The 26,722-nt window shown below is 40.4% G+C and overlaps 1 protein-coding gene across 6 annotated transcripts in view; it reads right to left on the bottom strand.

Annotated features, from left to right (window-relative positions):
- The window catches only part of nckap1 (NCK-associated protein 1), a 50,518-nt gene that overhangs the window by 5,450 nt on the left and 18,346 nt on the right, over positions 1-26,722 (bottom strand). For all 6 annotated transcript variants that reach the window (XM_035992073.1, XM_035992074.1, XM_031315903.2 and 3 more), the window contains 26 exons: positions 26,473-26,615; positions 25,709-25,799; positions 24,860-24,997; positions 24,093-24,141; positions 23,814-23,970; positions 22,926-22,982; positions 22,165-22,261; positions 20,399-20,505; positions 20,149-20,281; positions 19,615-19,696; positions 19,424-19,482; positions 18,561-18,706; positions 18,296-18,428; positions 18,008-18,127; positions 17,002-17,141; positions 15,434-15,565; positions 13,933-14,151; positions 10,997-11,127; positions 10,733-10,830; positions 10,258-10,351; positions 9,627-9,709; positions 8,107-8,187; positions 7,891-7,984; positions 6,751-6,867; positions 5,620-5,729; positions 3,094-3,183 (listed from right to left, as the gene is read on the bottom strand). In XM_035992073.1, the coding sequence (XP_035847966.1) occupies positions 3,094-3,183; positions 5,620-5,729; positions 6,751-6,867; positions 7,891-7,984; positions 8,107-8,187; positions 9,627-9,709; positions 10,258-10,351; positions 10,733-10,830; positions 10,997-11,127; positions 13,933-14,151; positions 15,434-15,565; positions 17,002-17,141; positions 18,008-18,127; positions 18,296-18,428; positions 18,561-18,706; positions 19,424-19,482; positions 19,615-19,696; positions 20,149-20,281; positions 20,399-20,505; positions 22,165-22,261; positions 22,926-22,982; positions 23,814-23,970; positions 24,093-24,141; positions 24,860-24,997; positions 25,709-25,799; positions 26,473-26,615 (2,901 nt within the window). The remainder of the gene's footprint in view (positions 1-3,093; positions 3,184-5,619; positions 5,730-6,750; positions 6,868-7,890; positions 7,985-8,106; positions 8,188-9,626; positions 9,710-10,257; positions 10,352-10,732; positions 10,831-10,996; positions 11,128-13,932; positions 14,152-15,433; positions 15,566-17,001; positions 17,142-18,007; positions 18,128-18,295; positions 18,429-18,560; positions 18,707-19,423; positions 19,483-19,614; positions 19,697-20,148; positions 20,282-20,398; positions 20,506-22,164; positions 22,262-22,925; positions 22,983-23,813; positions 23,971-24,092; positions 24,142-24,859; positions 24,998-25,708; positions 25,800-26,472; positions 26,616-26,722) is intronic.

Raw genomic sequence — 26,722 nt, 5'->3', positions numbered from 1 at the left:
CACTCCTCCCAGTCATAATAATACCCAAATTCCACGAGGCTCAGGCCGAGGAGGGGGAGTTGCAGCCATATTTGACTTGAGCCTGTTAATTAATCCTAAACCTAAACTAAATTATAACTCGTTTGAAAGCCTTGTTCTTAATCTTCAACACCCAACATGGAAAACAGTACAGCCAATTATATTCGTTGTTGTTTACCGAGCACCAGGTCCATATTCTGAGTTTTTATCTGAATTCTCAGAGTTTTTATCATGTGTAGTCCTTCAATCAGACAAAGTACTTATTGTAGGTGATTTTAATATCCATGTGGACGTTGACAGCAATAGCCTTAGTACTGCTTTCAATTCACTGCTAGATTCTATTGGTTTCAGTCAGAGGGTGCATGAGGCCACGCACTGTTTTAACCACACCCTCGACCTTGTGCTAGAATATGGCATCAAAATTGACGATTTAATAGTATTTCCGCAGAATCCTTTATTATCAGACCATTTTTTAATAACTTTCGAATTCCTACTACCAGACTATACGAAATTAAATAAAAGTTTCTACACTAGATGCTTATCTGACAGTGCTATAGCTAAATTTAAGGAAGATATTCCAACAGCACTTAACTCAATGTCATGCCTTAATATAACAGAGGACCGTTATGTTAACTTTAGTCCCTCCCAACTTGATAACTTTGTAGACGCTGCTACGGCCTGCCTACGGACTACTTTAGACTCTGTTGCTCCTCTCAAAAAGAAGATGATGAAGGAAAGGAAACTAGCACCTTGGTATAACTCCCAAACTCGCAAATTAAAACAAATCTCACGAAAACTTGAAAGTAAATGGCGTTCCACCAAACTGGAAGAATCTCGTGTGGATTGGCAAGATAGTCTAAAAAATTATAGGAGGGCCCTCAGAAATGCCAGATCAGACTACTACTCAATACTAATAGAAGAAAATAAGAACAACCCAAAGTTTCTTTTCAGCACTGTAGCCAGGCTGACAGATAGCCACAGCTCTATTGAGCCATCTATTCCTATAGCTCTGAGCAGTGATGACTTCATGACCTTTTTTAATGATAAAATAACAATTAGAGAAAAAATTCATCACCTTCTGCCCACAGCTTCTAACGGCTCACCATTGGGCGCAGGAGGGCTAGAGAGAACGATAAGACCTGATACTTATTTAGACGGCTTTTATCCTTTAGACCTCCAACAATTAATGTTAAGGGCCTCTTCAGCTAAGCCAACTACCTGTCTCTTAGACCCCATTCCAACGAGGCTACTTAAAGAAGCACTACCCGTGGTCAATACCACATTACTAGATACGATCAATACATCCTTATTAACGGGTCACGTACCGCAGTCTTTTAAAGTAGCTGTGATAAAACCTATTCTGAAAAAACCCACCCTCGACCCTGAGGTCTTAGCCAACTATAGACCTATATCTAACCTCCCGTTTCTCTCCAAAATCCTTGAGAAGGTAGTCGCTAATCAATTGTGTGACTTTCTGCATAGAAATAGTCTATTTGAAGACTTTCAGTCAGGATTTAGAATGCATCATAGCACAGAGACGGCACTGGTGAAAATCACTAACGACCTTCTAACTGCTTCAGACAAAGGACTTGTCTCCATACTTGTCTTATTAGATCTTAGTGCTGCATTCAACACTATTGACCATACCATCCTCTTACAGAGACTGGAACATTTAGTTGGCATTAAAGGAATCGCACTAAGCTGGTTTAAGTCCTATTTTTCTGAGCGATCCCAATTTGTTAATATTAACGATAAACCATCCAAATACGCTAAAGTTAGCCATGGCGTTCCTCAAGGCTCAGTGCTTGGACCAATTCTATTCTCTTTATATATGCTTCCTCTAGGCAATATTATTAGGAAACAGTCAATTAACTTTCACTGTTACGTAGACGACACCCAATTATATCTGTCAATTAAGCCAGATGAAAGCGGTCAGTTAGCTAAACTTCAAGCGTGCATTAAAGATATAAAATCCTGGATGACCCACAATTTTCTGATGTTAAACTCAAACAAAACGGAAGTTATTGTGCTGGGACCCAAGCACCACCGAACTTCATTATCTAAATATATAGCTACCCTAGATGGTTTTGCCCTGGCCTCCAGCACTACTGTCAGAAATCTAGGAATCATTTTTGACCAGGATCTATCCTTTAACGCCCACTTAAAACAAACCTCAAGAACAGCCTTTTTCCATCTTCGTAACATTGCCAAAATCAGGAACATCCTCTCGCAAAACGATGCTGAAAAACTAGTCCATGCATTCGTTACTTCCCGGCTGGACTACTGTAATTCTTTACTATCAGGCTGCTCAAATAAGTCCCTCAAGACCCTCCAGCTGATCCAGAATGCTGCAGCACGTGTTCTGACAAGAACTAACAAAAGAGACCATATTTCTCCTGTATTAGCTTCTCTGCATTGGCTTCCTGTAAAATCCAGGATTGAATTTAAAATCCTTCTCCTGACCTACAAAGCTCTAAATGGTCAAGCACCATCATACATAGAAGAGCTCTTAGTCCCTTCTTCTAGCTTCTTCTTCACCCAGAACATCGCCTTGGAATTGGGTGGCACCTACACCGGGGTCCTGGGTGCAGCTGACGCTATGGACTTACTACACCCTGCTACGCTCTGCGATTCCCCGCAGTGTCCGACTGCGTCCTGCTGCGTCCAACTGCGTCCACCCAGGCTGCTGTGCCACACTACACCCCGTAACGCCCTGCTGTACCCTACTATGACATGAACTACTACGACTACCATTGTGATCACTGTTTCACTATCTTTATTATGACTATTATTGCCACCATTCACCACTCCCCCAACTGGTGCCGTCAGACACCGCCTACCAAGAGTCTGGGTCTGTCCGAGGTTTCTTCCTAACAAAAAAGGGAGTTTTTCCTTGCCACTGTCGCAATAGCTACTGCTAATGCTTGCTCTTGAGGCAACCACTGTAATAGTTGGGGCCTCGTAAACTACAGAGTTTGGTCTAGACCTACTCTATCTGTAAAGTGTCTCGAGATAACTCTTGTTATGATTTGATACTATAAATAAAATAAAAATTGAATTGAAATTCTCTCTCACCATGTCCAGCAGGAGGTAGACAGATTCTCTGTTACGCGTCGTCATCTTGTCCGTCTCCTGGCCGATCTTCAACAGGCTGGATGAGGCCAGCTACGCACACAGACAGACATGTTAGAGAGATGGATTTTCATCGAGAAAATATTGCTTCTCCATGTAAGTTTAAGGTGAATTTCTACAATTTCAGTTTCCATTAATTACCTTTACGTAAATGCATTAAAGAGGATGTGACAAGATTACAAAATGAATGGAGAAGCAGTGCCTCTGCAAAATCCTGACATTTTTTTTTTTTTGCTGCTTGCTGCCTAAGATGGCATTTATGTTTAATTTTTGTTTTTCAAATGAACGCCTTTGTGTCCTCTGATCCATGTGTCCCATGCAGGGCCTGAAATTAACACCCGACCACGCGCGGGTGAATGTTGCCATCTACCTGCCGGCCGGCTGTTGGCGGGTAGCCAATGAGAATTAAATGATTCCATTAGTTGTTTTTTGTCACTGTTGTTCTGTCACATTTCAACCATTTCCTTGGATTTGAGCTCAATACGGTGGCAGCACATAAAAAGAGTAACTGATTATATTGATTTCATAATAAGTTGACAGCACTGAAATGTGTATTCTTAACAAGTTCAAGAACGATGCTCGTGCATTTCCTGTATGTCAACTTTATAAGGCAAAACAAAATTGGCTGATAAAATTCCTGTGTGGCTAGTGGATTTTAAAATTCATCTGCCACAGATTCAGGGCCTGGTACCATGTGGTGTTTTTTTTATCAGCCGCTAGAGTGACACAGAGGGAGGTCATATGCAACAAAGTACCTCTATTGTGGTCACGTACCCCTCTAATAACTCTACAATTTTTTTTATTAAAACAGAAGTATTCAAAATAAAGATGCTTAATATCTCAAATCCACCGTATCACAGACAAGTAAAGCCATTTCTCACCTCAGCCAACCTTAAAGGAACACCCCGACTTATTGGGACTTTGTCTTATTCACCGTATCCTCCAGAGTTAGATAAATCCATACATACCCTTCTCATCTCCGTGCGTGTCGTAACTCTGTCTGACGGCTCCACCTCTAGCCTAGCTTAGCCCAGATCCTGGAGGTAACCGGCTCCATCTAGCCTACTGCTCCCAATAAGTGACAAAATAACGCCAACATTTTCCTATTTACATGTTTTGATTTGTATAGTCACAGCGTGTACAAATAACAAGGTCACATGAGACACAGCCATCTTCTAACCGTATACAAACTGGGAACTATATTCTCAGAAAGGCGAAGCACTGCTACTTGGGCGGAGTGATTATTACTCTAACTCTGAGCGAAGTCCAGGCGAACTCTCTGCTCCTCACCACGGGGCTTCATCAAGTGCTGCGAGCATATCACTCCGCCCAAGTAGCAGAAGTAGCAGTGCTTCGCCTTTCTGAGAATATAGTTCCCAGTTTATATACGGTTAGAAGATGGCTGTGTCTCATGTGACCTTGTTATTTGTACACGCTGTGACTATACAAATCAAAACATGTAAATAGGAACATGTTGGCGTTATTTTGTCACTTATTGGGAGCAGTAGGCTAGTTGGAACCAGTTACCTGCAGGATCTGTGCTAAGCTAGGCTAGCGGTGGGTGTGTCAGACAGAGTTACGACACGCACTGAGATGAGGAGCAGGTTCTGGTTCAGGCTCTAGTCATCTCACGTCTAGACTACTGCAACTCCCTCCTGATTAGCCTGCCTGCATGTGCCATCTGACCCCTGCAGGTCATTCAGAACGCAGCAGCTCGGCTTGTCTTCAACCTCCCCAAGTTCTCTCACACTACTCCGCTCCTCCGCTCTCTTCGCTGGTTACCAATTGCGGCCCACATCCGCTTCAAGACACTAGTACTTACATACAGGGCCACGAACGGATCAGCCCCAGCTTACATCCAGGACATGGTCAAACCATATACCCCAACTTCGTTCTGCATCAGCCAAACTGCTTGCTGCCCCCTCACAGCGAGGGAGAACTAATCACTCAATGAAATCCCGACTGTTCACTGTCCTGGCTCCCAAATGGTGGAACGAGCTCCCCATCGATATCAGGATGGCCTAAAGCCTACACATCTTCCGCCGAAGGCTAAAAACACATCTCTTCCGACTACACCTCGGATAAAAAAAAATGTAATATGTCTCTTTGTAGCTTTGCTTATTTAAAGCTAATGTATTTGCACTTACTACTTGTTGTCTGGAGTGAACCTTCACAGTTGAAAGCACTTAATTGTAAGTCGCTTTGGATAAAAGCGTCAGCTAAATGACATGTAATGTAATGTAATAATGAGATGAGAAGGGTATGTATGGACTGTATCTAACTCTGGAGGATACGGTGAATAAGCTAAAGTACCAATAAGTCGGCGTGCTCCTTTTTACATTTTTACTGTGAAATTTCAGCTAGCAGCTTAACGTGACAGCCTTATGTCCTGTGGATGTATGAGGGGAGCAGGATGTAAAAATAACTTATCATATTTTAGTGACAAAATGTTAAAAATGTTCATCTTACAGCCAGGAACTCTTTCAGGCGGTCCTCTATGCTCCCCTTGTGGATGGTGAAGAGAGCAGCAGCGATCTGGTTGATGGCTTTGGCCAGGCAGTGGATGTTGTTACAGTGGCCTGTGGGGGCAGCAAACACACACAGTTAGTGAGAGAACAAGAAGACATCATCTGTATTTGAAAATCAATCAACTCCGGTTTAATTTCTGACAAGCGTGTGGCTCTTTGAGACTTCCACAGCAGAGAGATTCTCCAGAATACAAAACCTGGAACTACCAGCACTGCGGGGAAAATTATGGATTTATTTTTTTGTATTTCATGCCATTATGTGTGTATGTGAGATGCATTACGAGTATGTGAATATAAAGCATGTAATTGTAGGTCCACAAAAAGGGTTGGTGTGGCGTTTCTCGATGTGCTGTCGGAAAACCAATTGCTGGCCAATATGCAGTCTGCATACTAACAATGGTGGAGCCCATTACAACTCATTATCCCTTTCAAATGACCCTTATTAACAATGGCGCCTCTCATTTCAAGGTTGTTAAGAGGCAATGTCTTGATAATTCCTCCTTGAGTGACGCATCTCTTTGATACCGTATCAAAAGCCTCATTTAACTACAACAGTGTGTCTCTATCGCCCCTAATATCAGGTTTATGTAACTGAATAACTCTTGTTTTTCTAAAATACATGCAACAAATAGGGTTAAACAGGTAAACTGACCTTTAAAAATGTATTTACATTAAGAAAAAGTGTACGTATTGAAGATGATAAGGCTAAAAAAAAATAAGGTGCACAAAAATGAATCAATCTGAGAGCACAAGGTTGGTCTTATTTGCATGCAAAACAGGCTCTTGCCATTGATGCAGTAAATTAGGTTTCCTACAATGTGTAGTATTTTCTCATGCACTGATTTCAGGCTCAGAACTCGTTCTATGCCACAAATTATGGCTTGATATTTTCATTATTTAAGAAACAAAAAAAAACAAAAAAAAAACGTTATACCGGTTAAAATAAGCGGGAAATGGGGGAAGAAAAAAAAAAAAATTAGCACAAACACTAGTTTAACCGTGTATTACAATTTTTGTTCTGAAAAAGAGAATCAGTGAATACCAGAAACAATACAATAGCATGGCGTCCTACCTTCTATGGCGGGGCTGTACTGTGACATCACGTTGCTGGCCAGCGTTGGCAAGGAAACCGCCACAAACACCATGAGCAGACAGGCGATCTTATACTCCTCCTCTGGGCTGATGTTCTCTGCACAGACACAAGCTCTCTTTATTTTAGACATTACCGACTTCATCGATGTGTTTAAGTGATGGCTTTTTGTCTTTCAGACATTAGGTGACTTTAATGGTCAGTGTAACGCTGTTTTTTTTTGGTCCATATGTAGTTAATGACCTGCATATTCCACAAAGTAGAGGAAGAGAATACCATTGCAGTATTGAATAATTGGAGCCCAGATGCAATTATATTTGAACCCATTTTTCTGTTTTTCCAAATGTCCATTTGTAACTTAGAAAATTGAACTGATAAGCGTTACACTGACCTTTAATGTTCCCTGCGGCTTTATTCCGACGTGACAGCACATTTACAGAACGGGCAGAGAGGGGAGATAGAGAGAACAGCAGTGAGTTAAAAAAATAATCCTGACAGTAAGCAAGCATTGAATGACAGGATGTTAACTTGGGACTTGCGTTTTGCTGACATGCTGTAAGTAAAGCTGGATATTTATTTATTCACCCACGCAGTTGTCACGAACGAACACTGGAAGATCGATCTCCTCAATGCCTTAATAATTGGCTCTTTCATAGGTTTTCCCATTTTATCACTCATTTTGTGTATAAGAGATGATAACTGAGATAATAAATGTGTACAGGACAAGACGTGCATTAAATCTTCCTCTCTGAATCTTTTAATTTGTGCCTCTGCAGCCTTTACGTTAATCTGACGGCATTCAGACTTGAGCCGCGTTGGAAGTGACGGAAATGTTACGAGGTCCGACCCGGTAAGATTGCCGTCGTGCCCAGTGCGCTAATTGAGACATGTTACTGCCGTCAGAATAATGTGCATGTCTGATAAAGTCTATATTCTTGTAATGGGTTGGCTGTGATGTAATGTGTATGTATTGTGTGTTAGTGTGGACCCCAGGAAGAGTAGCTGACTGCTATGGCATCAGCTAATGGGGATCCTTTTAATAAACAATAAACAAACAATGAAGGGGCCACACACACACTGTGGAAGCTAGATTCAGTTTGCATGCGTGCGTTTGTATCTCACCACTTTTCTGTGAGGACAGAGCCACCACCAGGGCCGGGTCGATCTCACAGGGTAAACCTGCTGCCGATGACAGCTCGTAGACATTCATGGCCACCTGGAATCAGACCAAGATTCATGCATACACATGAGGAGAGAGAGAGAGAACATACTGTAAGTTAACACTGACATCAGGTTAAGAGGTTATTTTATTTTTAGGTGTCAGGAAGTGTGTTTCACCTTCATGTCCGTCTCTCTGGGAATGTGGTCCTTGAAATCCTCCACTGAACTGACCAGGAAAGGAATATGACAGGATAACACCTGGAGAGAGCGAGACAGAGACAGTCCGGTAAGAAAGTGATGCAAAAAGTATGCAAAAAATATGCTTGGTTCAGTTAAAACCAACCCTAGTGTGGTCTGTTTGGGCTGATGTGAAAGCTGTCTCGATTGACAGCTGGGGCAAACCAAAAAAAGACCTTTTGAAAAGGAGGGTCTTTTTCTGCTTTCTAGTACCCCTTTCCCACCGATCAAAAACCCACTAACACCTACTAACGTCTGGCTTTTGTCTTCAGTGGGAAAGGTTACAATCAGCATTCCTTCCCAGGACAAAATGACTCTGCAGTAGTCACGGCTATCTATCGGCTCCAGCTCCGATCAGCACTGTTGGAACCATGACGCCTGCATGGACACGCTAATTGTCTTGTCCGTCCGTCTCTGTGCAAGCAGCGCTCAGACATCGCTCCAAATTAGTCAGCACCGAGTTTAGAAGACAGAAATAGAAATAGGCAAAGGATATAAAAAAAGTAGTAACCATCGTAACATTTTCACTGGCCTCCATGCTGTTTTCTAATCTTTACTCTCTGTGTGTGTGTGTGTGTGTTTGTGTGTGAGAGAGAGAGTCTATCTCCTATTTTTAGTGGGTTCTCCCGTGTTTTAAAAAAAAACACGCACATACACGCCAATTTGGGTGGGAAAGGGGTCTAAGTGGACAGTCACTTCTGGTGTGGTGGGAAAGCAAACTGACCTAACAGTATATTTTAATAGTAGATAGGTGATTTTAGTATTATTACAACAGCTAAACTACTAAAATATCCATCAACTGATCGGGAATTGTTGCAGATGCGATCTTAAAATCAAATATGTATAAGCATTTTTTATTGTATAGCAGTTTTTGTTGATCAACCAGACGGTCAAAAGCAGTTAAAACTATCTGCTGTACTTCTATACCACTGTGTACTTTGGCGGCTCATTTAGTCCATTAAAAAGTCTCTGACATAGCGATCACACAGTAATACCTCCCAGAATATTCCCGCACAAAACGCCTCTTTTTCGCCCTGCGTCTAGCCGTTATTCATTATTCGTAACATTTGGTTGAGTTGCAGTCTAATAAACTGATCATGCTTAGAAACAGTTATTTCTTCATGAGTTCTTTGTGACACCAGAGAACATAATAAATACACATTAGAAGCATTAAAGTGCTGCATGACCTGCTGACAGTCATCAGAATTTGATTTCCCCTCGTGGGTCCTGATGATGCACTGATGATGCAGGATGACATCACCAAAACTGCCCAATCAATGAGTTAACTGTCAGTCTGTATGACTTCATGTGTATTCCTCTTGGTTCATTTGTAAGAAGTCAGTCCGAACTAAAGGTTAAAAAATTAGAACAAATTTTATTTTCTGATTGGCAGAATAATATGTGTGTGTGTGTGTGTGCGTGCGTGCGTGTGTGTGTGTGTGCGTGTGTGTGTCTCTTACATCTCTCAGAGCCTCCTGAGCCAGGGAGCGGAAGGACAAGATGACACCAATGATGGTCATTCTCTTCAACACACTGTCCACAGCTACAAACGCACAAAAACAGAAAGAAAACGTGTAAATTAAGCATCAATGACAAATTGGTTAGTAAATCAGTACACAAACGTATACATCCCACTAATCAATAGTAATTCAGTAGTTCCCCAGTTGAGGAAAATATCATTTGCTGCTATCATTTGCAAGCAAATTAAGTTTTCTTGTGTTTGGCTTTCTTCTTGCATCCGTATCGTCTTAGCCACTATTATTACGAGTTTACAACAAGTGTTAAAGGGGCGCTGTGCAGTTTTGGCCATTTCTTTGCTGTTTTCTTGCTTTTTGCTCGCAGGTTACATAGTGTTGCTTTAACAATACAAGAAAATACAGACATGGTTTCTCAAATCAATGCTGGAAGGCTTTACACAGACATGAAACAAGTCAGCACAGCAGCTCGCCAGCCGAGTTAACACTAGCTGTCAAACACACAAGATCTCCGTACCAGGCATTCAAAAGATATTTGGCATCAAGTTAGGAGTATATCATAACATAGCAGTCGTGTGAAAATGTACTGCGAGCGCGTGTGTGTGTGTGTTTTTACAGGTGAGTTTCTTGAAGAGGGCCGCCATGTGCTCTGGTTTGTCAAAGCTGGTTCTCATCTGGGTCAACACCTCCATGTTTTCTACCACCAGTTTCTAGATGGAGATAAACACGAAACAGTTAGCACTGAATTAAAAAATATATTCACGACTTCACATTTATACCAGTAGGATTATCCTTTTCTGTTCTATTCTTTTTTTTCTGTAGGTTTTCAGCTTAGTGTTTAGGCCGTTATTCATCATTTTAGAGCTCTCATTTGTTGATTATTTATTCAGTTATAACGCGCTCTAATTGCATTGCACTGTAGCTCATCAATGGCGAACATATTGATGAATAGCTCAGCAGTTATCTGCATTTAACCCTAACACAAAATTCCTAATTTTTACCATCACCAAAGTCTAGAAAGCAATTCCTGTGTCTAGTTTTATTTTGTATATATGTCTGTGATATATATATATATATATATATGTATACACCTTCAGCTCAGCGACCTGTGATGAAATGTGCCACATCAGACTCTCACTGAGGAACTTCATACCATACGGCCCCAACAGCTCAGACAGCGAACGCATCTCTGTGAAAACACACAAATAATTTAAACAAAAAGAGACTAAAAACACAATGACAGATTTTTTTTGTTTAGCAGAGAATTCAAAATGTGTCAATAACAGCAGACAAACCAAAAAACTGTCACCAGCATTATTAAGTGGACACAGGACAGTTTGTGTGCAGGTTTGTACCAGAGATGTCGGAGTATTCCTCAGCGTTGAAAGTCAGTTCGTTTTCTGTGGGCAGGTTGACGAAGGCCTTCATGGCGGGGAAGTAGGCGATGTGTCCGTTGCTGACCTGACGGAGCAACGTCTCCAGATACCTGCACGCACAAAATCCTTTCTCAGTATCCGTTACACGTCTTAGACCTCCCGTTGATTAGGGAGTCCATATTAGCAACGTCACCTTTTCTGAATTTTACGACCCCGGCTTTCTGTGCTAACAGCAAAATCCCATCACCAGAACACTAATCTCAGTACATGGCTGCTTAAAGGAATAGTTCATCCAAAACCAATATCAATAGCATAAAGTACTCACCTCCCCAGGCTCTCTATGGTCCCAGAAAAAGTTTTCTATCGAATGTCGTTAAGGAGATGGGAGAGCTCGGAATAATGAAAGCACATCGGTGCAAACAGCCTTCGAATGAGGCTCCGGGGGGAGTAAACAACAAGCTCAAAATGAGATAATAAATGAGATATTAAGACAACAAGATATGATGAAACTTTTTTATAATCTATGTGTTTACAGCAACAGAATACAGTAGAGACAAACTGAAAATAAATCGCCATATGTATGGGACCATAGAGAGCCTTTTTTTGGGGGGGTATTTTTTAGGCTTTTATTATATAGGACAGCTGAAGAAGCGTAAAAGGGGAGAGAGAGAGGGGAAATGACATGCAGCAAAGGGCCGCAGGTCGGAGTCGAACCCGCAGCCGCTGCGACAGGACTGAGCCTTTGTACATGGGGCGCACGCTCTACCAGGTGAGCTATCCAGGCGCCCCAGGGAGCCTGTTTGTTTGTTTTTAAATATGGTGATACTGAAAGGTGTAAGCCCTGTAACTTATTCTCCTGAACCTTCCCTCCCAAATCACACAGAAAACAATGTCCAAAAAACAAATGGTCATGAACTTTAACGGCAAATGCAAAAACACAATTCTAAAGTTTCTGTGCCCAAATAGTCAAAGTCTGGTAGTTAGTTGTTCGTGCTGTCAAATAAAAAAACGATCTCCTTCTGTAGAGCACTAAAAATGAGAGGAATTTGTTTTATTAGTTGTGATGAATATAGTTTCTAACAACTGGCATCTGTAGACACAGACTCCACAGAATTATTGTTTGAGCATCAGATTATAAATTGTATACTGGTGCAGCCTGTACAAACACAATGCATAATTCCATGTATATTTTTATGAAAGGGCACTTACTTTATCCATTCCTCTTCACTGTGATATTTCATCATTCCGATCATAATGTTTATAAAAGATACTGTTGCTGCTTATTCTCAAACACACAGGGCTAGGCCTGTAACAATAATTACATAACTGTCTAATCACAATATTTTAACATAATCATGGTGTCTTTGTTTAACCACAATTAATTGCTGACATTAGGTCTTAAGGGCTATGACTTTTGATGGGAAATATTGATTTTGTTTAGATATGTCAAATTGTAATTATCTAAGTGACTATTGGTCAAACTGTTGAGCCTTTTTTTCAGAGGACTATGCATTTTTACCAATATTTTAATTGTTAGTTGTCCCTATACATACAACCAAAAATGACCAGGGGGAATACATTTTAAAAAAAACGCAAGTAAAGAAGCAGTGATGACTATTTTGCCCTGTAGTTTTACTAATAGTGATGACTATTTTTGGCCGCTTCATTAAATGCCTCAGTGGGAAAACGTTACATTATCTGGGTCACATAACAGTGATAGAACCAACAGATGTATCCTGGGATTCATTCAAAACTTTTATTTTGTTTGAAAAAGTAACAAATATATCAATAATTATTTGAAATTGACTGAAAGAGACAATTATATTACTAATAATTATTTCTGCGACAGTTTTCAGCTGCCAACGACTGGAATGAATTACAAAAAACCTTAAAAACTGGAAACACTTATCCCACTCACTGCCTTTAAAGTGTTAATATTGTGCTTTTTGGCATTTTCCCTTTCCTTTATTGTGTTATCTATCTTTTTTGTGCATGTTATAGGTTTAAAAAGTGAAAAAGCCCAAAGTCCACCCCAAAGGGACTTACCATCTCCAACAGAAAACACTGTTCACAAACTGCTCCAAACAGCTCTATTGTAGTCCAGCCTTTACTTCAGAGACAAACGTGCGTCACTTTCTAACACACGTTATGATGCTCGCCTAGCTGCTAGCGTGGCACGCCCTCATACTCTGCTTCTGACTGGCTAGTAGTCCTTACCTAGCTACTGCGCAAGTGCAACTCCCAACAAAGATGGAACAGAAGTGAGAGGTCTCACTCTGTAGCTAAAACAGAGAGCTCAACACAAAAAGAGGAGCTGCAGCAATGTGCAGTACAAAATGAGCATAATATGAGCACTTTAAAGTACTGCTGTCTGAGCTCTTGTCCAATCACTGCTCGTGTTAACTCTCTTCCACCATTCATGCAGTATTGCACACTGTCAGTTTATTGTCGCTTATGCTCCATTTCATAGTGGCACATTCGCCCCTGCAATTTTGTCATGTTTGTTTAATGCTCTTTGCACTATTCCATCCGCACAAATTGTACACAGACTCTGTACTACACTATGGTATAATAGTATTATAGTATATAGTATTTTTACCTGGACTATTGTATTGTTTTTGACTGCCATACTACTTAGACATTACATAGCACTAACTGTTTACTGATCTATTTTAGATCTGTATCTTCTGGTAGATTCTTTATTGTATTTTGTATGTTTATATTTCGCCTATTTAATGTGTATCTTTATGTTGTTCAGCACGTGTATGCTTTTATCTTGGTCAGGTCGCCGTTGCAAATGAGAATTTGTTCTTAATCGGCCTACCTGGTTAAATAGAGGTCAAAATTTAACCTTTAAAATTGTACCGCAACATTTGGAAGTGTTACAGCTCTACACAGGGCTCGAGCCAACGTACCAGTTTGTGTAGAGACTGGTGATGGTGGGTTCCCCATGGCTGTCCAGGTGCTGCGTCTGCTGCAGCAGGACGTTGTTAAAGACCCGCGTGATGTCGATGGTGACGTAGTTCTCTATGGACTGAAGCACCGTCATGTAGGCCCGGACGCTGGTCAGCAGCTCGCTGGGCTTGGCTATCTCCTGAGTAGCCTGGTTGTACATAGTCATCCCCACTATAGACCTAGAGACAGAGGGAGTTAAGACAGTCGGGGTTTTGAAAAAATTATTTGTTTGTTTGTTTGTATATATATATATATATATATATATATATATATATATATATATATATATATATATATATATATAAAAGATGGAAGTCAATTTAGTAAAAGCACATTTAAAACCTCACAAGCTCCAGTACCAACAACCTGCAGAGAATAAATTGTATTTGAGTTAGGGCTGCACGATATGAGGAACATATAAGATATCGATCATTGTTGAATATTACGATGACGATATAACTTGCAAAAAAAATAAACAGATATTAAAGTGTACTCAGTTCTGCTGCTTTCAGTATTCTGCTCAAATACAACAAATTGCTTGTAGAATTTTAAAACAAATGAAAGGAAATCATTTCCAACATTCTTTAATCGAACAAATTGAACATTGAATTGAATATAAAAGGCATAATGTGTTTATTGCGCCAGTTGATATTGATAAAAAAAACGATATATTGTGCAGCCCTAGTTTGAATGCCCAGTGACACACTTATGTCTTATTTCCTTTCCAGTCACTTATATCCAACACGCTCAATTCATCTGCTTTTAAAAGATGTTTAAAGTAAGTAAGTAAAGTTCTAGAGCACATTTAAACAGCTTAAGCTGATCAATGTGCTGTACAAAAAAAACAAATTGAACAAGTGAAAAAATAAAAAAATAAACATAAAGCACCTACTGACTTTTGCACGGCTAAATGATGGTTGTCTTTAATTATGATGATCTAGAAATGTATGCTTTTTATATTCATTGAAGGCTGAATGTCTTGTATTTCTTTTCATTTCCTTACAAAAGGTAAATGGAAGTGCTCGGCAACCTGTGTGTCATCTATCTGAATTGATTATAATTGCATTGATTCCTCCTAAGTATAAGGTTAATAATTTCAATTAATCTATAGTGCCACAGATTCACATCCCTTGTTGGTGTACCAATGCTGCTGTGCTTTAATGAAAAGAGAGGGATTTATCTTTTATTTATTTACTATTTTTTACATTTCAATTCTTCTTCTTTCTTCTGTATGTACCTGCATAAATATGTACATATGTGCGGCCTACATATTCATCTAATTTCATAAGTGTACAAATCATTTCTGCTGTTATACTTGCAAACTCTGTGGGGGACTTGGGGTGGGGGTGAAAATGTAAAAAATAAGCCCTTATGTTTATAGTAACATTTCCTGTCAAAATCAATTAAAAAAAAGAGAAAAAAAAAAAAGAGCTTTATTGATCTGCGTGTGTTTATGCTTACTTGGTAAATCGGATCTCCAGGTGCGAGGTGAGGTACTCTCTCGGTGTGAACGTGTGCTCCCAGACCGCCAGGTTGGGAACGTAGTTGATGGAGAAGCAGAGTTCAGATAACGCTGTGTGGAGTTTATCCAGACTGGGGAGTAAACAACAAGGTCAAAATGAGATAATAAGACAATAAGATATGATGAAACTTTTAATAATCTGTGTGTTTACAGCAACGGAATACAGTAGAGACAAACAGTACAACATAACAAAAATACCACAAATGGAGGCAGTATATGCAAGCAAACTGAAAATAAAGTACAACATAACAAAAATACCACAAATGGAGGCAGTATATGCAAGTGGCAATGTAAAAACCTCCACTAGTTCAAAAGAAACCAGTGACACATATTGGGAAATAGAGGTAGAGCTGCTGATATATATCGTTTTTTAATCGCTCAATAACCATATCGTGAAAGGCTGCGTACATAACGCGACAGAAACTCAAAGAGTTTTTGTGTTAGTTGACAGAAAATATCAGAAGAGAAATATTAGTGCTGCCTTTTGTGTTCAATTCAATGTTGAATTGGTTCAATAAAAGAACTTGGAAATCATTTCCTTTCATTTGTTTTAAATTCAACAAGCAATGTGTTGTCTTTTAGCAGAATTCAAAGCAGCAGAAATGCAGAACTGAGTACACTTTGATAAGTTTATTGCAAACAATATCATTACTGTGATATTTAATGTTATCGCATATTTCCTTCATATCGTGCAGCCCTAATACGAGGATAAACAGCTATATACCAGTGCTATCACTACGACTGCATGAACAAAGATGGATGTTTAATTGCGTTAAGTGAATTCAGTCAAACCAACAATAGAAAACAAGGCTATTCATCTCTTATTAATACATGACGACAGTCAATAGCAATTCGTCATTAAAGTTCCAATGTGTGGGAATTTCTCCCATCTAGCATTGAGATCATATATCGCAATCAACTCTCTCACACCACGCAGTTCAAAGTACGTATTACAGCTACGATAGCCTTCACGCTTTTTTCTGATGCTGCCGGTCTCTTGCTCTTTTCAATATACTTTTTTTTTTTCTGGGCGAAGAAGAAGACTCCTGTTCCTGAAATTTGGATTTTGAATATGTGTGGTCCTCCATGTTTCCTTCTTCAAACTTGCCGGGGCCGGGAAGCTACGATACCCATTAGCAGCATTAGCAGCACCTGTGAGTTTATCATGTGACAGCGAAAACGCGAAAGGCGGAGCAGTATGTCCTGTATGTCCCTTACTGCTAACGTATTTCAAGATGGCGCATGAATATGGAGCGTCTACCTCAGTTGATGCGAATGCAAATGTAAAATTTCAAGCCAATAGGAATACTTGGAATTGATGGTGGTGGTAAATATTCATGAAAAAGGACAAGTTTGTGAACGGGCAACACAGATTTTGAGAATGAACAACTAAACACGTTACACACTGGACCTTTAACAAAAGCATGAAGAGACACAAAGAACAGAAAGGGAAGGAGATAAAAAGAGAAAGAGGGGAAGGGAAACTGAGTCTGCGTATTCAACTAACTTGGTGACCAGTAGTCTGTTCTTCCTCATGCTCTCCACCCCTGGTTTCTCTCTCTCCGGCTCGCCCTTCTTCCCCGTCGCCTTCTTGCTCTTCTTGTTCACGGCCTGACTGATGGTTTTCGCGCAGTGCTTAGGAAGCAGCTGGAAAAAGTAGGAGAAGAGTAGACAGACGGTGGGGACAGCAAAGAGAAAGAGAGAAAGGGATAAATCAAGAGATTGAGGAAAGGAAAGACAGATGGAGAGAGGCTGATTATTCACAGCCTGGCTGACGTCCTTAGAACAGTAGCTTTTGAAAAGCTTTTGAAAAGTGAAACAAGCACTGATAGAGATCAACTTAAGAAGCTTTTAACGACGTGCATCAACAAAGGACTCCCAACGTTAACGTGACAGCATGTAATATATTATGCACATGGCCAGTTGTTTCTCACTGCTCTACCACATCTTGTGATATTAGAAAGTTTGTTAGCATAAGAAAACTTTTAGGACTTAATCAGGGCATTGGTTCTGTTGTAAAAAAAAAAAAAAAATGAAGAAGCTGTTAACGCCTTTCATGTTTGTTTCTACATTTATATAGCACCAGCTTCCAAATGTGACTTGCTATTGACCAAACAGACATCACTTTTGGATTATCTCTCAAAAATCAGCACATGTAATGCCTGCACAAAACCGTCGTTTAAAAAAAAAAAAAAAATCTTTGTACGGATTAAACAAACGAGGTATAACATGTTAAAGAATGGACTTTAGAGAGGCTGTAAGGTTGATTTCTGAAACATGGGACGATTTCAGGCTGTTACCTCCCTTTTCCAGTCTTTATACTAAGCTAAGCTAACCAGCTGCAGCCTTATACACGCTGTACAGATATCCATGTACAGAGATCTTCTAATCTAACTCTCAGCAATAAAGGTAATAAGTGTATTCCCCAAAATTTCAAACTATTCCTTTAAATTGGTTGCCTTTGTGTGTGTGTGTGTGTGTGTGTGTGTGTGTGTGTGTGTGTGTTTTCCTACCTGGTCGCTGAGTGTACATTGTTCAGTGCAGATGTCAGTGATTAGGTTTCGGGCCTGTTTGGCCATCTCATCCAGAAACATGTTACACAACGACAGGCTTCGATCCCCTATGTGGTGACGCTGTGGAGGCAGAAAAGTAAAAACACACCAGCAAAGTCATTATTGTTATAAACATTATATATAATTTAACAGCAAATATTGAACTCATCTTCTCATCTGGATGAATGTGAGTGTAAGACTATCTATTTATATACATACATACATATGTGTTTGTGTGTGTGTATTTACCTCCTCAGGACAAAGCTCATGTGTACAGGACATGAAGTGTGTGCAGAGCAGAGGGAAGCAGATGGAGTGTCGGCTCTGGGAGGGAAGCTCCAGGCACTGCTGGAACATCTTTTCAAACGCACGGCTGTAGAAGCTACACACACACACACACACACACACACACACACACACGAAATGAGGGATAAACACATACCTCACACAAGTCAAATATATTTAAATTTCTCGTGTGTGTGTGTACGTATATATGTGTATGTGTGTGTCTTACCAGAAAATGGACAGATCTGACGTCTCCACCAGCATCTCCACCAGAGAGTCCACCATCTTTGTGTGGAAGATGATGGTGTTCATCATTTTACCGAGCTCCTTGTGATCGGCTATACCAAGACTGGCTTTAGAGACACTGGTGTAGGCCTACAGAGAGGGGGAAACAAGTTGGCTTATTATTGAGGTATGCATGTTTGCATTGATCAGCAGTGCTGTTCTTTCCATTTACACCCCATTCCACAAAACACAAAAATATTCATTTAAAAAGTGCCCTGCCACACAAAACCATTTTTCCTTGTATTTCTTTTTAAATATGTTAGGTCCATATGTGTTTGTGTTATGTGGTGAATGTGAAAATGAACTGCTGCCTCCTCTGTCAGCTCTAGCCACTGAAAAGAAATGAGCGGAGAAATCAGGACAATTACAAAAGCTGGTCAGTCTGAGGTGGTGTTGCCTGAGCTCATTACTATTCATGAGCTCGCCCAGTCGCACTGGGTAAAGGATGCTGATAGCCAGGCTCTCATTGGCTAGCTGTTAGCCAATCAGAGTCAAGCAGCTTAGCTTGTTGAATATTAATGAGAACTGGCACAAATCGAGCTAGGTCTTCCTGCAGGCTTTCTATACCACGCTAGAATGGCTTGAAACAAGGTAACCAAGGCATTTTTTCCATTAAAAAATGTTACAGAGTCCATGGCAGAACTTCAGACAAGTAAATATGTGAAATACGTGTGGCAGGGCACCTTTAAGTGGAAAGTACTGACTGTGTTCAGTCATCCTGAAAGCAACATTTCCCTGGAACGACATATCACAGAGCTTTGGATAAATGTTTTTAAAGAATTAAAAGCACTAGGTTTGTGAGCACACCTGCAGTCTGAACCAGTCCAGTCGCATGCCCCGGAAGTCAAACACCTCACCATCCTCCACTGGAACACAGAAGCACAAAAAGTCCCTCCAAATCACAAAAGTTATCATTAACACTTCGGTTCCTGCCTTGAGATCTGTTAACCCAACCCCCCCCACCTCCCCCTTTAAGTTTTGAAGCAGTAATGGTTTACCTTGTTTGACACTGAGAGAGGTCATAGTGTTGACAAATGAAGACATGATTATAGACTCATCCTCTGGACACACAGACAGGTTCTATCAGATGAAGATAGGACAGAAAACTGGTTAGAAAGTGTGGAAAAATGTGTCTTCTAAAAGCCAGAGGGCCAAAATGTGATGCTTTATCGACGTAGATTTCAACCATCAATGGAAAATAAGACCACATTCTGCACATCGCTGAAAAAGATAGAAAATGACAATAGCTGTTGAGTCTGTTTTAACTGTAAGGTCTACAAAACTTCAATTTTGACATGAAAGCTACAATTAACTGTATTTTGTTGTAGTTTGCAACTATGAGAATTTTCCTAAAGTTGTATATGTTTTTAATGTTTGGATGTGTAATATAGATTTTAACATGGTGGGCAGTAAAGTTGTATTGTAGAAAACATTCTGCGTTCTGTCCTGGGTTTAGATTTGGTGTAAGAGTAAATGTGTGTGTACATTTTCAGAGCCGTGTGTGCATTCAGAGTGTGCAAATGTGTTCATACCTGCACCAGTTCATTCAGCACCACAGCATCAAAACCAGACAGGTACTGGACGTAGTACCGCTGCATCACGGGACCGTACTTCCTGACGTGAGCTCGGAGCTCCTCCATGTAGAAGATCAACTCTGCTATGTGCCTGTAAAACACACAAACATCAGATTTAAGACTAAAGCAACCCAATCAGCCAAACAGAAAACAAGTAGTACAATGATTGTGTTACTGTAGGTGTGAACAGGTGTCTATGTTTGTGTACTTGTCTATGAAGTCGTCTGTGCTTTTCTTCTGGATGTTGTCTGCGTGTCGAAGAAGCCAGATGATCTCGTCCCGGGCAAACGACAACGCCATGAACACAAACAACGCCTAGTGGAACCGAAAGAGGCAGACATGGAGAAATACGAATGCAAAGTACAGAGAGACACACAAGGGAAATGTAAAAAAAACCATTCCAAGATAAATTACCAAGAGCAGTTGGCAGCAACTGCTTTCTCGCAAACTCTGAACCAAATATGCTAAATGTTTACAGTCAGTCTAACTTAGCAAATAATCTGTGCTACATTGATGAAGGTCTCCATCTGGCCAGGGGAACATGCAGGGCTTTTTAAGGTGGTAATATTTGTCTGTGCCGATAAGCTTACCCAGCATTATTTAAGGTGGTATTGTAGTGTTTTAAGAAGGTACTGTATGTTACATTAGTTTCCAATATTCCACAAAGGATCTAACTCCCACAGAGCTGAGTCACAATAAAGAGACATTTAAGTTGAAACCTTTATGTTTTAAGGTGGAATGTAACTGGATATTGTGTATACTCATTTGTAGTGTGCCACAGTCTTAATCGGTTTACAGTGGCACTCATAAGTTTATGAACCCATGCTAAAGTTGACTAAAAAGAGGAATAAAAAAAATCATCTTTTGGAAATTGATCTTAATGCCTTAATTAAAAAAAATCCAACCTTTAAGGACACCAATTTATTTTTAAAGGCCAGTTATTTCATGGATCCAGGATACTATGCATCCTGATAAAGTTCCCTTGGCCTTTGGAATTAAAATAGCCCCACATCATCACATCCCCTTCACCATACCTAGAGATTGGTATGGGGTGCTTTCCATAAAATCATCTCTCAATGCAAATCAAACCAGCTATTAGGCTAACTGAAATAAAACCTTGCCAATCTCTAGGTATGGTGAAGGGCATGTGATGATGTGGGGCTATTTTAATTCCAAAGGTCAAGGGAACTTTATCAGGATGCATAGTATCCTGGATCCATGAAATAACTGGCCTTTAAAAATAAAAATCTGCCTTCCTCTATGTGAATTTAACATAGGGGTGTACTTACTTATGCTCCCCGTATTTTAAGGAAGAACATTTATTTATTTACGATACATTATTCATTCACAAAGAAAATTGGTATCCTTAAAAGGTCGGATTTTTCCTCATTTTTTTAATTTAGGCATTACGATCAATTTCCAAAACATGTTTTTTTTATTCCTCTTTTTAGTCAACTTCAGCATGGGTTCATAAACTTATGAGTGCCACTGTATGTTGTTTGCATTTATTGTTGTAACAGTTTTTTATTCTGTTCCTTTGGCCTGGTCCCTCTTGAAAAATAAATGTAAATCTCAAAAAGGCTTATCGGGTTGAATGAAGGAAAATGAAATGAATGTGTTACACATTATTATAGTATATTATCCAAGTGATCAGTGATCCTTGGGAACTGAACTAAGGAACTAAAAGCTACTTAAGGTGGTATTTTAGGCAGTTTTCTACATTACATTAGGACATTGTAATCATCTTTCTAGATGACCTGGAAGACTTAAGTGGTTTTATTTGAGCTTGCTATATTTAAGTCAGTAAATTAACTAACGGAGCTTTTTAAGGTGGTATTTTTGTTTTATGTGATACTACCTTAGGTATTAGTTATCCAGGTTGGTCATTTAGTGCTGCTCATCCAATTCCTCTAAAACGGAATCTAGGGTTATTTAAGGTGTTTTTTGACCATTTCAGGTGGTATTTTGTGTTACCTTGGGACCTAGTAGTCCGGGCTGATCGGCTAACACAGTGGCCAACTCCTTCAGAGCTGATCGGAGAAACTTGCGTCTCTCTCTGTGCATCGAGCCTCTGCAGAGAGACAGAGCAGACGGAGGAAGTCAGAGCAGAGCATCAACACACACACACACACACACACACACACACACACACATCATGATTAAATTGTATTTTGACACTTTCAGGACAATCCTGGAAGAGGACTGAAAGTAAGCAGACGACAAGTGACAGCAGAAGAATGAGAATGAAGATGAAAGGGGAAGACGGAATAAGTAATGAGGATAAAAGCAGAGATGGCATAGAGGAGGACAAAACAGGGGGGGGGACTAAATGAGGGATAAAGCGAGGCAGAAGGTGATGCTTCTGTTTGGGATTCTGAGAGAGAGAGAGAGAGAGAGGGAGAGAGAGAGAGAGAGAGAGAGGGAGAGAGAGGGAGAGAGAGGGAGAGAGAGAGAGGGAGAGGGGGAGAGAGAGAGAGAGAGAGAGAGAGAGAGAGAGAGAGAGAGAGAGAGAGAGAGAGAGAGAGAGAGAAGCCGCAGTAGAGCTCTGTAAGCAGAACTGAAATGATGGGAAGCAGGAGAAAGAACAGGGATATAAATCAATGAAACAGAGACTGTGGGGAGTGAAATCAATTATAAAAGGTGATATACTTTTTGTGTGGAACAAAAAAAAATGACTGGATGAAAATCCCATTTGGGATGCGAAGAAGGGATTAATAATAACATAATGTACTTACGCATGAGACAGGGCCTGTTCCTTGCACTCTCTGATGTCATTGATGCGTTTGTTGTAGCTGGGAAACACAGCAGGGGAGTTGTTAAAAGAGCAAAAATGTACTGAGCTTTTGGTTATCTGCTATTTGAAAATGTAAGGCTCTCGTTATATCCAGCCAACAGAACAAAAATCAAAGATATTTAACTGACAAAGATATGAAACTGATAAAATCAGCAAAACTTAACATTTCAGAAGTTGAAACCTACAGAAAACTGAAATTGTTGTGTATAAGAAATGGCTTTAAAAGGTCCAATGTGTAGGAATTTCTCCCATCTAGCATTGAGATCATATATCGCAATCAACTCTCTCACACCACGCAGTTCAAAGTACGTATTACAGCTACGATAGCCTTCACGCTTTTTTCTGATGCTGCCGGTCTCTTGCTCTTTTCAATATATCTTTTTTTTTTCTGGGCGAAGAAGAAGACTCCTGTTCCTGAAATTTGGATTTTGAATATGTGTGGTCCTCCATGTTTCCTTCTTCAAACTTGCCGGGGCCGGGAAGCTACGATACCCATTAGCAGCATTAGCAGCACCTGTGAGTTTATCATGTGACAGCGAAAACGCGAAAGGCGGAGCAGTATGTCCTGTATGTCCCTTACTGCTAACGTATTTCAAGATGGCGCATGAATATGGAGCGTCTACCCCAGTTCATGCAAACGCAAATGTAAAATTTCAAGCCAATATGAATACTTGGAATTGATGGTGGTGGTAAATATTCATGAAAAAGGACAAGTTTGTGAACGGGCAACACAGATTTTGAGAATGAACAACTAAACACGTTACACACTGGACCTTTAACACATAAAAATCGTCCGCCCATGTGTATCCCGGCATGTAGATTCTCTTACCCTCTGATGTTCACAAACAGATCCTCTGCAGCCTTGTGGATGTGGAAGACTTCGTCTCTGAACAGACAGAGGCAGGTGGAGCTCTGCAGAGCCAGCTTCCACAAAGACAGCGCTGCTGCGTCGCTGTTCAGCACCGCGTGACACAGGATGAAACCGACTAGAGGGAGAACAGCCAGGAATGTACGATTTAGTACAACTTAGAAGCCAAAATAAACATTGAATGAAAGGAGCCATTTTAAATGAATGAGACCTGACACAAACACTTTCTACGATACTTACAAACAATCCACTTCTCCATTGCGTCCAGTGACAGGTATTCACATGGCATCTAAAGACAGAGACGAGCGGTGAGTGACAGACAGAGGATCAGGATTTCACAGTTGACTTTTCCAGTGAAACACACAGGTGAGTGGATTAAATGCCTCAGCAAAGCTCAGGCTCAAGCGATCGCCACGTTGCCTTTTTTAGTTTTGTAATTATTCATTAAAGTGCTCATATTATACTCATTTTCAGGTTCATAATTGTATTTAGAGGTTGTACCAGAATAGGTTTATGTGGTTTAATTTTCAAAAAACACCATATTTTTATTGTACTGCACATTGCTGCAGCTCCTCTTTTCACCCTGTGTGTTGAGCTCTCTGTTTTAGCTACAGAGTGAGACATCTCACTTCTGTTCCATCTTTGTTGGGAATCGCACATGCGCAGTAAGACTACTAGCCAGTCAGAAGCAGAGTATGAGGGCGTGCCACGCTAGCAGCCAGACGAGCATTATAACGTGTTACAAAGTGACCACGTTTGTCTCTGAAGTAAAGGCTGGACTACAATAGAGCTGTTTGGAGCAGTTGGTGAACAGTGTTTTCTGTTGGAGATGGTAAGTCCCTTTGGGGTGGACTTTGGGCTTTTTCACTTTGTAAACCTATAACGTGCACAAAAAAGATATATAACACGATAAAGGAAAGCAATTTCTAGACATTTAATCTGAAATATTTCCCCTTGGATCGCAGCTATAAGGTAGGCAATTTCAGTGCAGTCGTCGTCATACTAACAGTGTCTGACTGGGCCGGGTTGAGCATGGTGGAGGGAGCAGAGATGAGAGAGAGCAGCTGGGCGTTCCTCCACTGGTCGGCGGACAGATTCCTCCTGGGATAGACCATCTGAAGACTGATCAAAGCATCTGACAGGGACTGGAGGAGAGGAAAGACAAGACAGGATGAAGAGGGAGAAACAGGAGGAGAGACAGGAGGGAAAGAATCAAACATTCAATTCAACTAATTTTTTTCAGTCTTACAGATGACAAAAAAAAACAAATTATGGTAACTATACTGAACAAAATTATAAACGCAACACTTTTGTTTTTGCCCCCATTTTTCATGAGCTGAACTCAAAGATCTAAGACTTTTTCTACGTACACAAAAGGCTTATTTCTCTCTGCAGTTGTGAGGCCGGTTGGATGTACTGCCAAATTCTCTGACATTCCTACAGTCAGCCACACCTGTGAGGTGGATGGATTATCTCGGCAAAGGAGAAGTGCTCACTAACACAGATTTAGACAGATTTTTGAACAATATTTGAGAGAAATAAGCCTTTTGTGTACATAGAAAAAGTATTAGATCTTTGAGTTCAGCTCATGAAAAATGGGGGCAAAAATAAAAGTGTTGCGTTTATAATTTTGTTCAGTGTAAACGTGTACAGTGAGCTTTCTGGCACTCTAGTTGACCAGCGTGTATCGCTGTATTGCATCAGTTTTTTCAGTCTCTTTCAGCTCCCGGTTACAGAGCAGGACTTTTACTCCGACCAGCTGATCTAAATGTGGCACTGGCGACTGTGCCTCGGTGAAAACAAGATTACATCTTACACCCTGAACACACCACTGAATATGGACACGGTTCACCGACCTTTCCGTGTGGAACAAACTCCTCCATCAACTTCTTCAGAGGGTTCTCGTAATCCACGATCATCTGGCCCAACCTGGGGTACTCCCGGTCACTACGAAACACATAGTACCACAGTTACTATGGAGACCACGGCCGCCGCTTGACGTTTAAACTGTTAACACATGGACGGTGGGGAGGTGGGGGGATCGATTCACATATGTATCGGGATTTTTTTGAGACGATTTTTAAATTGGATTATTTTCCCTAGAGATTTTTTTTTTTTTTACCAATGATTCACCTTAATATTTTCTGTTTATACGGTACTTCATCATATCCGTTTCTAGGTTAACTACTACATGTCTATTTGTTGAATGTATAGAGTTTACACCTACCAAAGTCAAATTCCTTGTGTATGTAAGTATACTTGGCCAATAAAACTGATTCTGATTATGTTCTTCTTCTTAACTAATAGAATAAATGTCAGACTGACTGACTGACATGCGATGTGCATTCTTCTTGGAAAACAAATCAGTTTTTTAGACATTTCTCATGATAAATTGTCTCTAGAAGTGGATTATTCAACTTTTGTTTTTATTAAAAGAAGGAAAAGAAAATCCCAATACTCAATACTATCGAATCGCAGTACTTCTGGAAATGCAATAAAGGAAAATCGCAATACAAATCGAATCGGCACCCATGTACTGTGAAAAGGATGGAATCAGGACAAAAGCATAGCGTCCCGGCCCTAGTCTGTTCTCTCAGCGACACGAGTGTGTTTCAGTCACCTGGCTCCGTGCGTCATCTCGTGGGCGTAGTTGTACAGTCCTATGATGGCTTTCCTCTCCTCTATGCGGGACAGTATGGTCATCAGAGTAGTGTAAGTCACCACCAGGTCCAGGTAGTTCTTGGTCAGGTCAAAGTTCACCGTCTGACATGAAACAAAAACACGAAGGAGGCATTTTTCTTAATGAACAATATGGCCCGAATCTTCTGTCCCGACATAGGTCATTTCGTATCTCGATAACGATATACAGC

The sequence above is a fragment of the Sander lucioperca genome, chromosome 15, assembly GCF_008315115.2.
Source record: "Sander lucioperca isolate FBNREF2018 chromosome 15, SLUC_FBN_1.2, whole genome shotgun sequence".
Taxonomy (NCBI): Eukaryota; Metazoa; Chordata; class Actinopteri; order Perciformes; family Percidae; genus Sander; species Sander lucioperca.
This window is presented reverse-complemented; position numbering and strand designations above follow the sequence as displayed.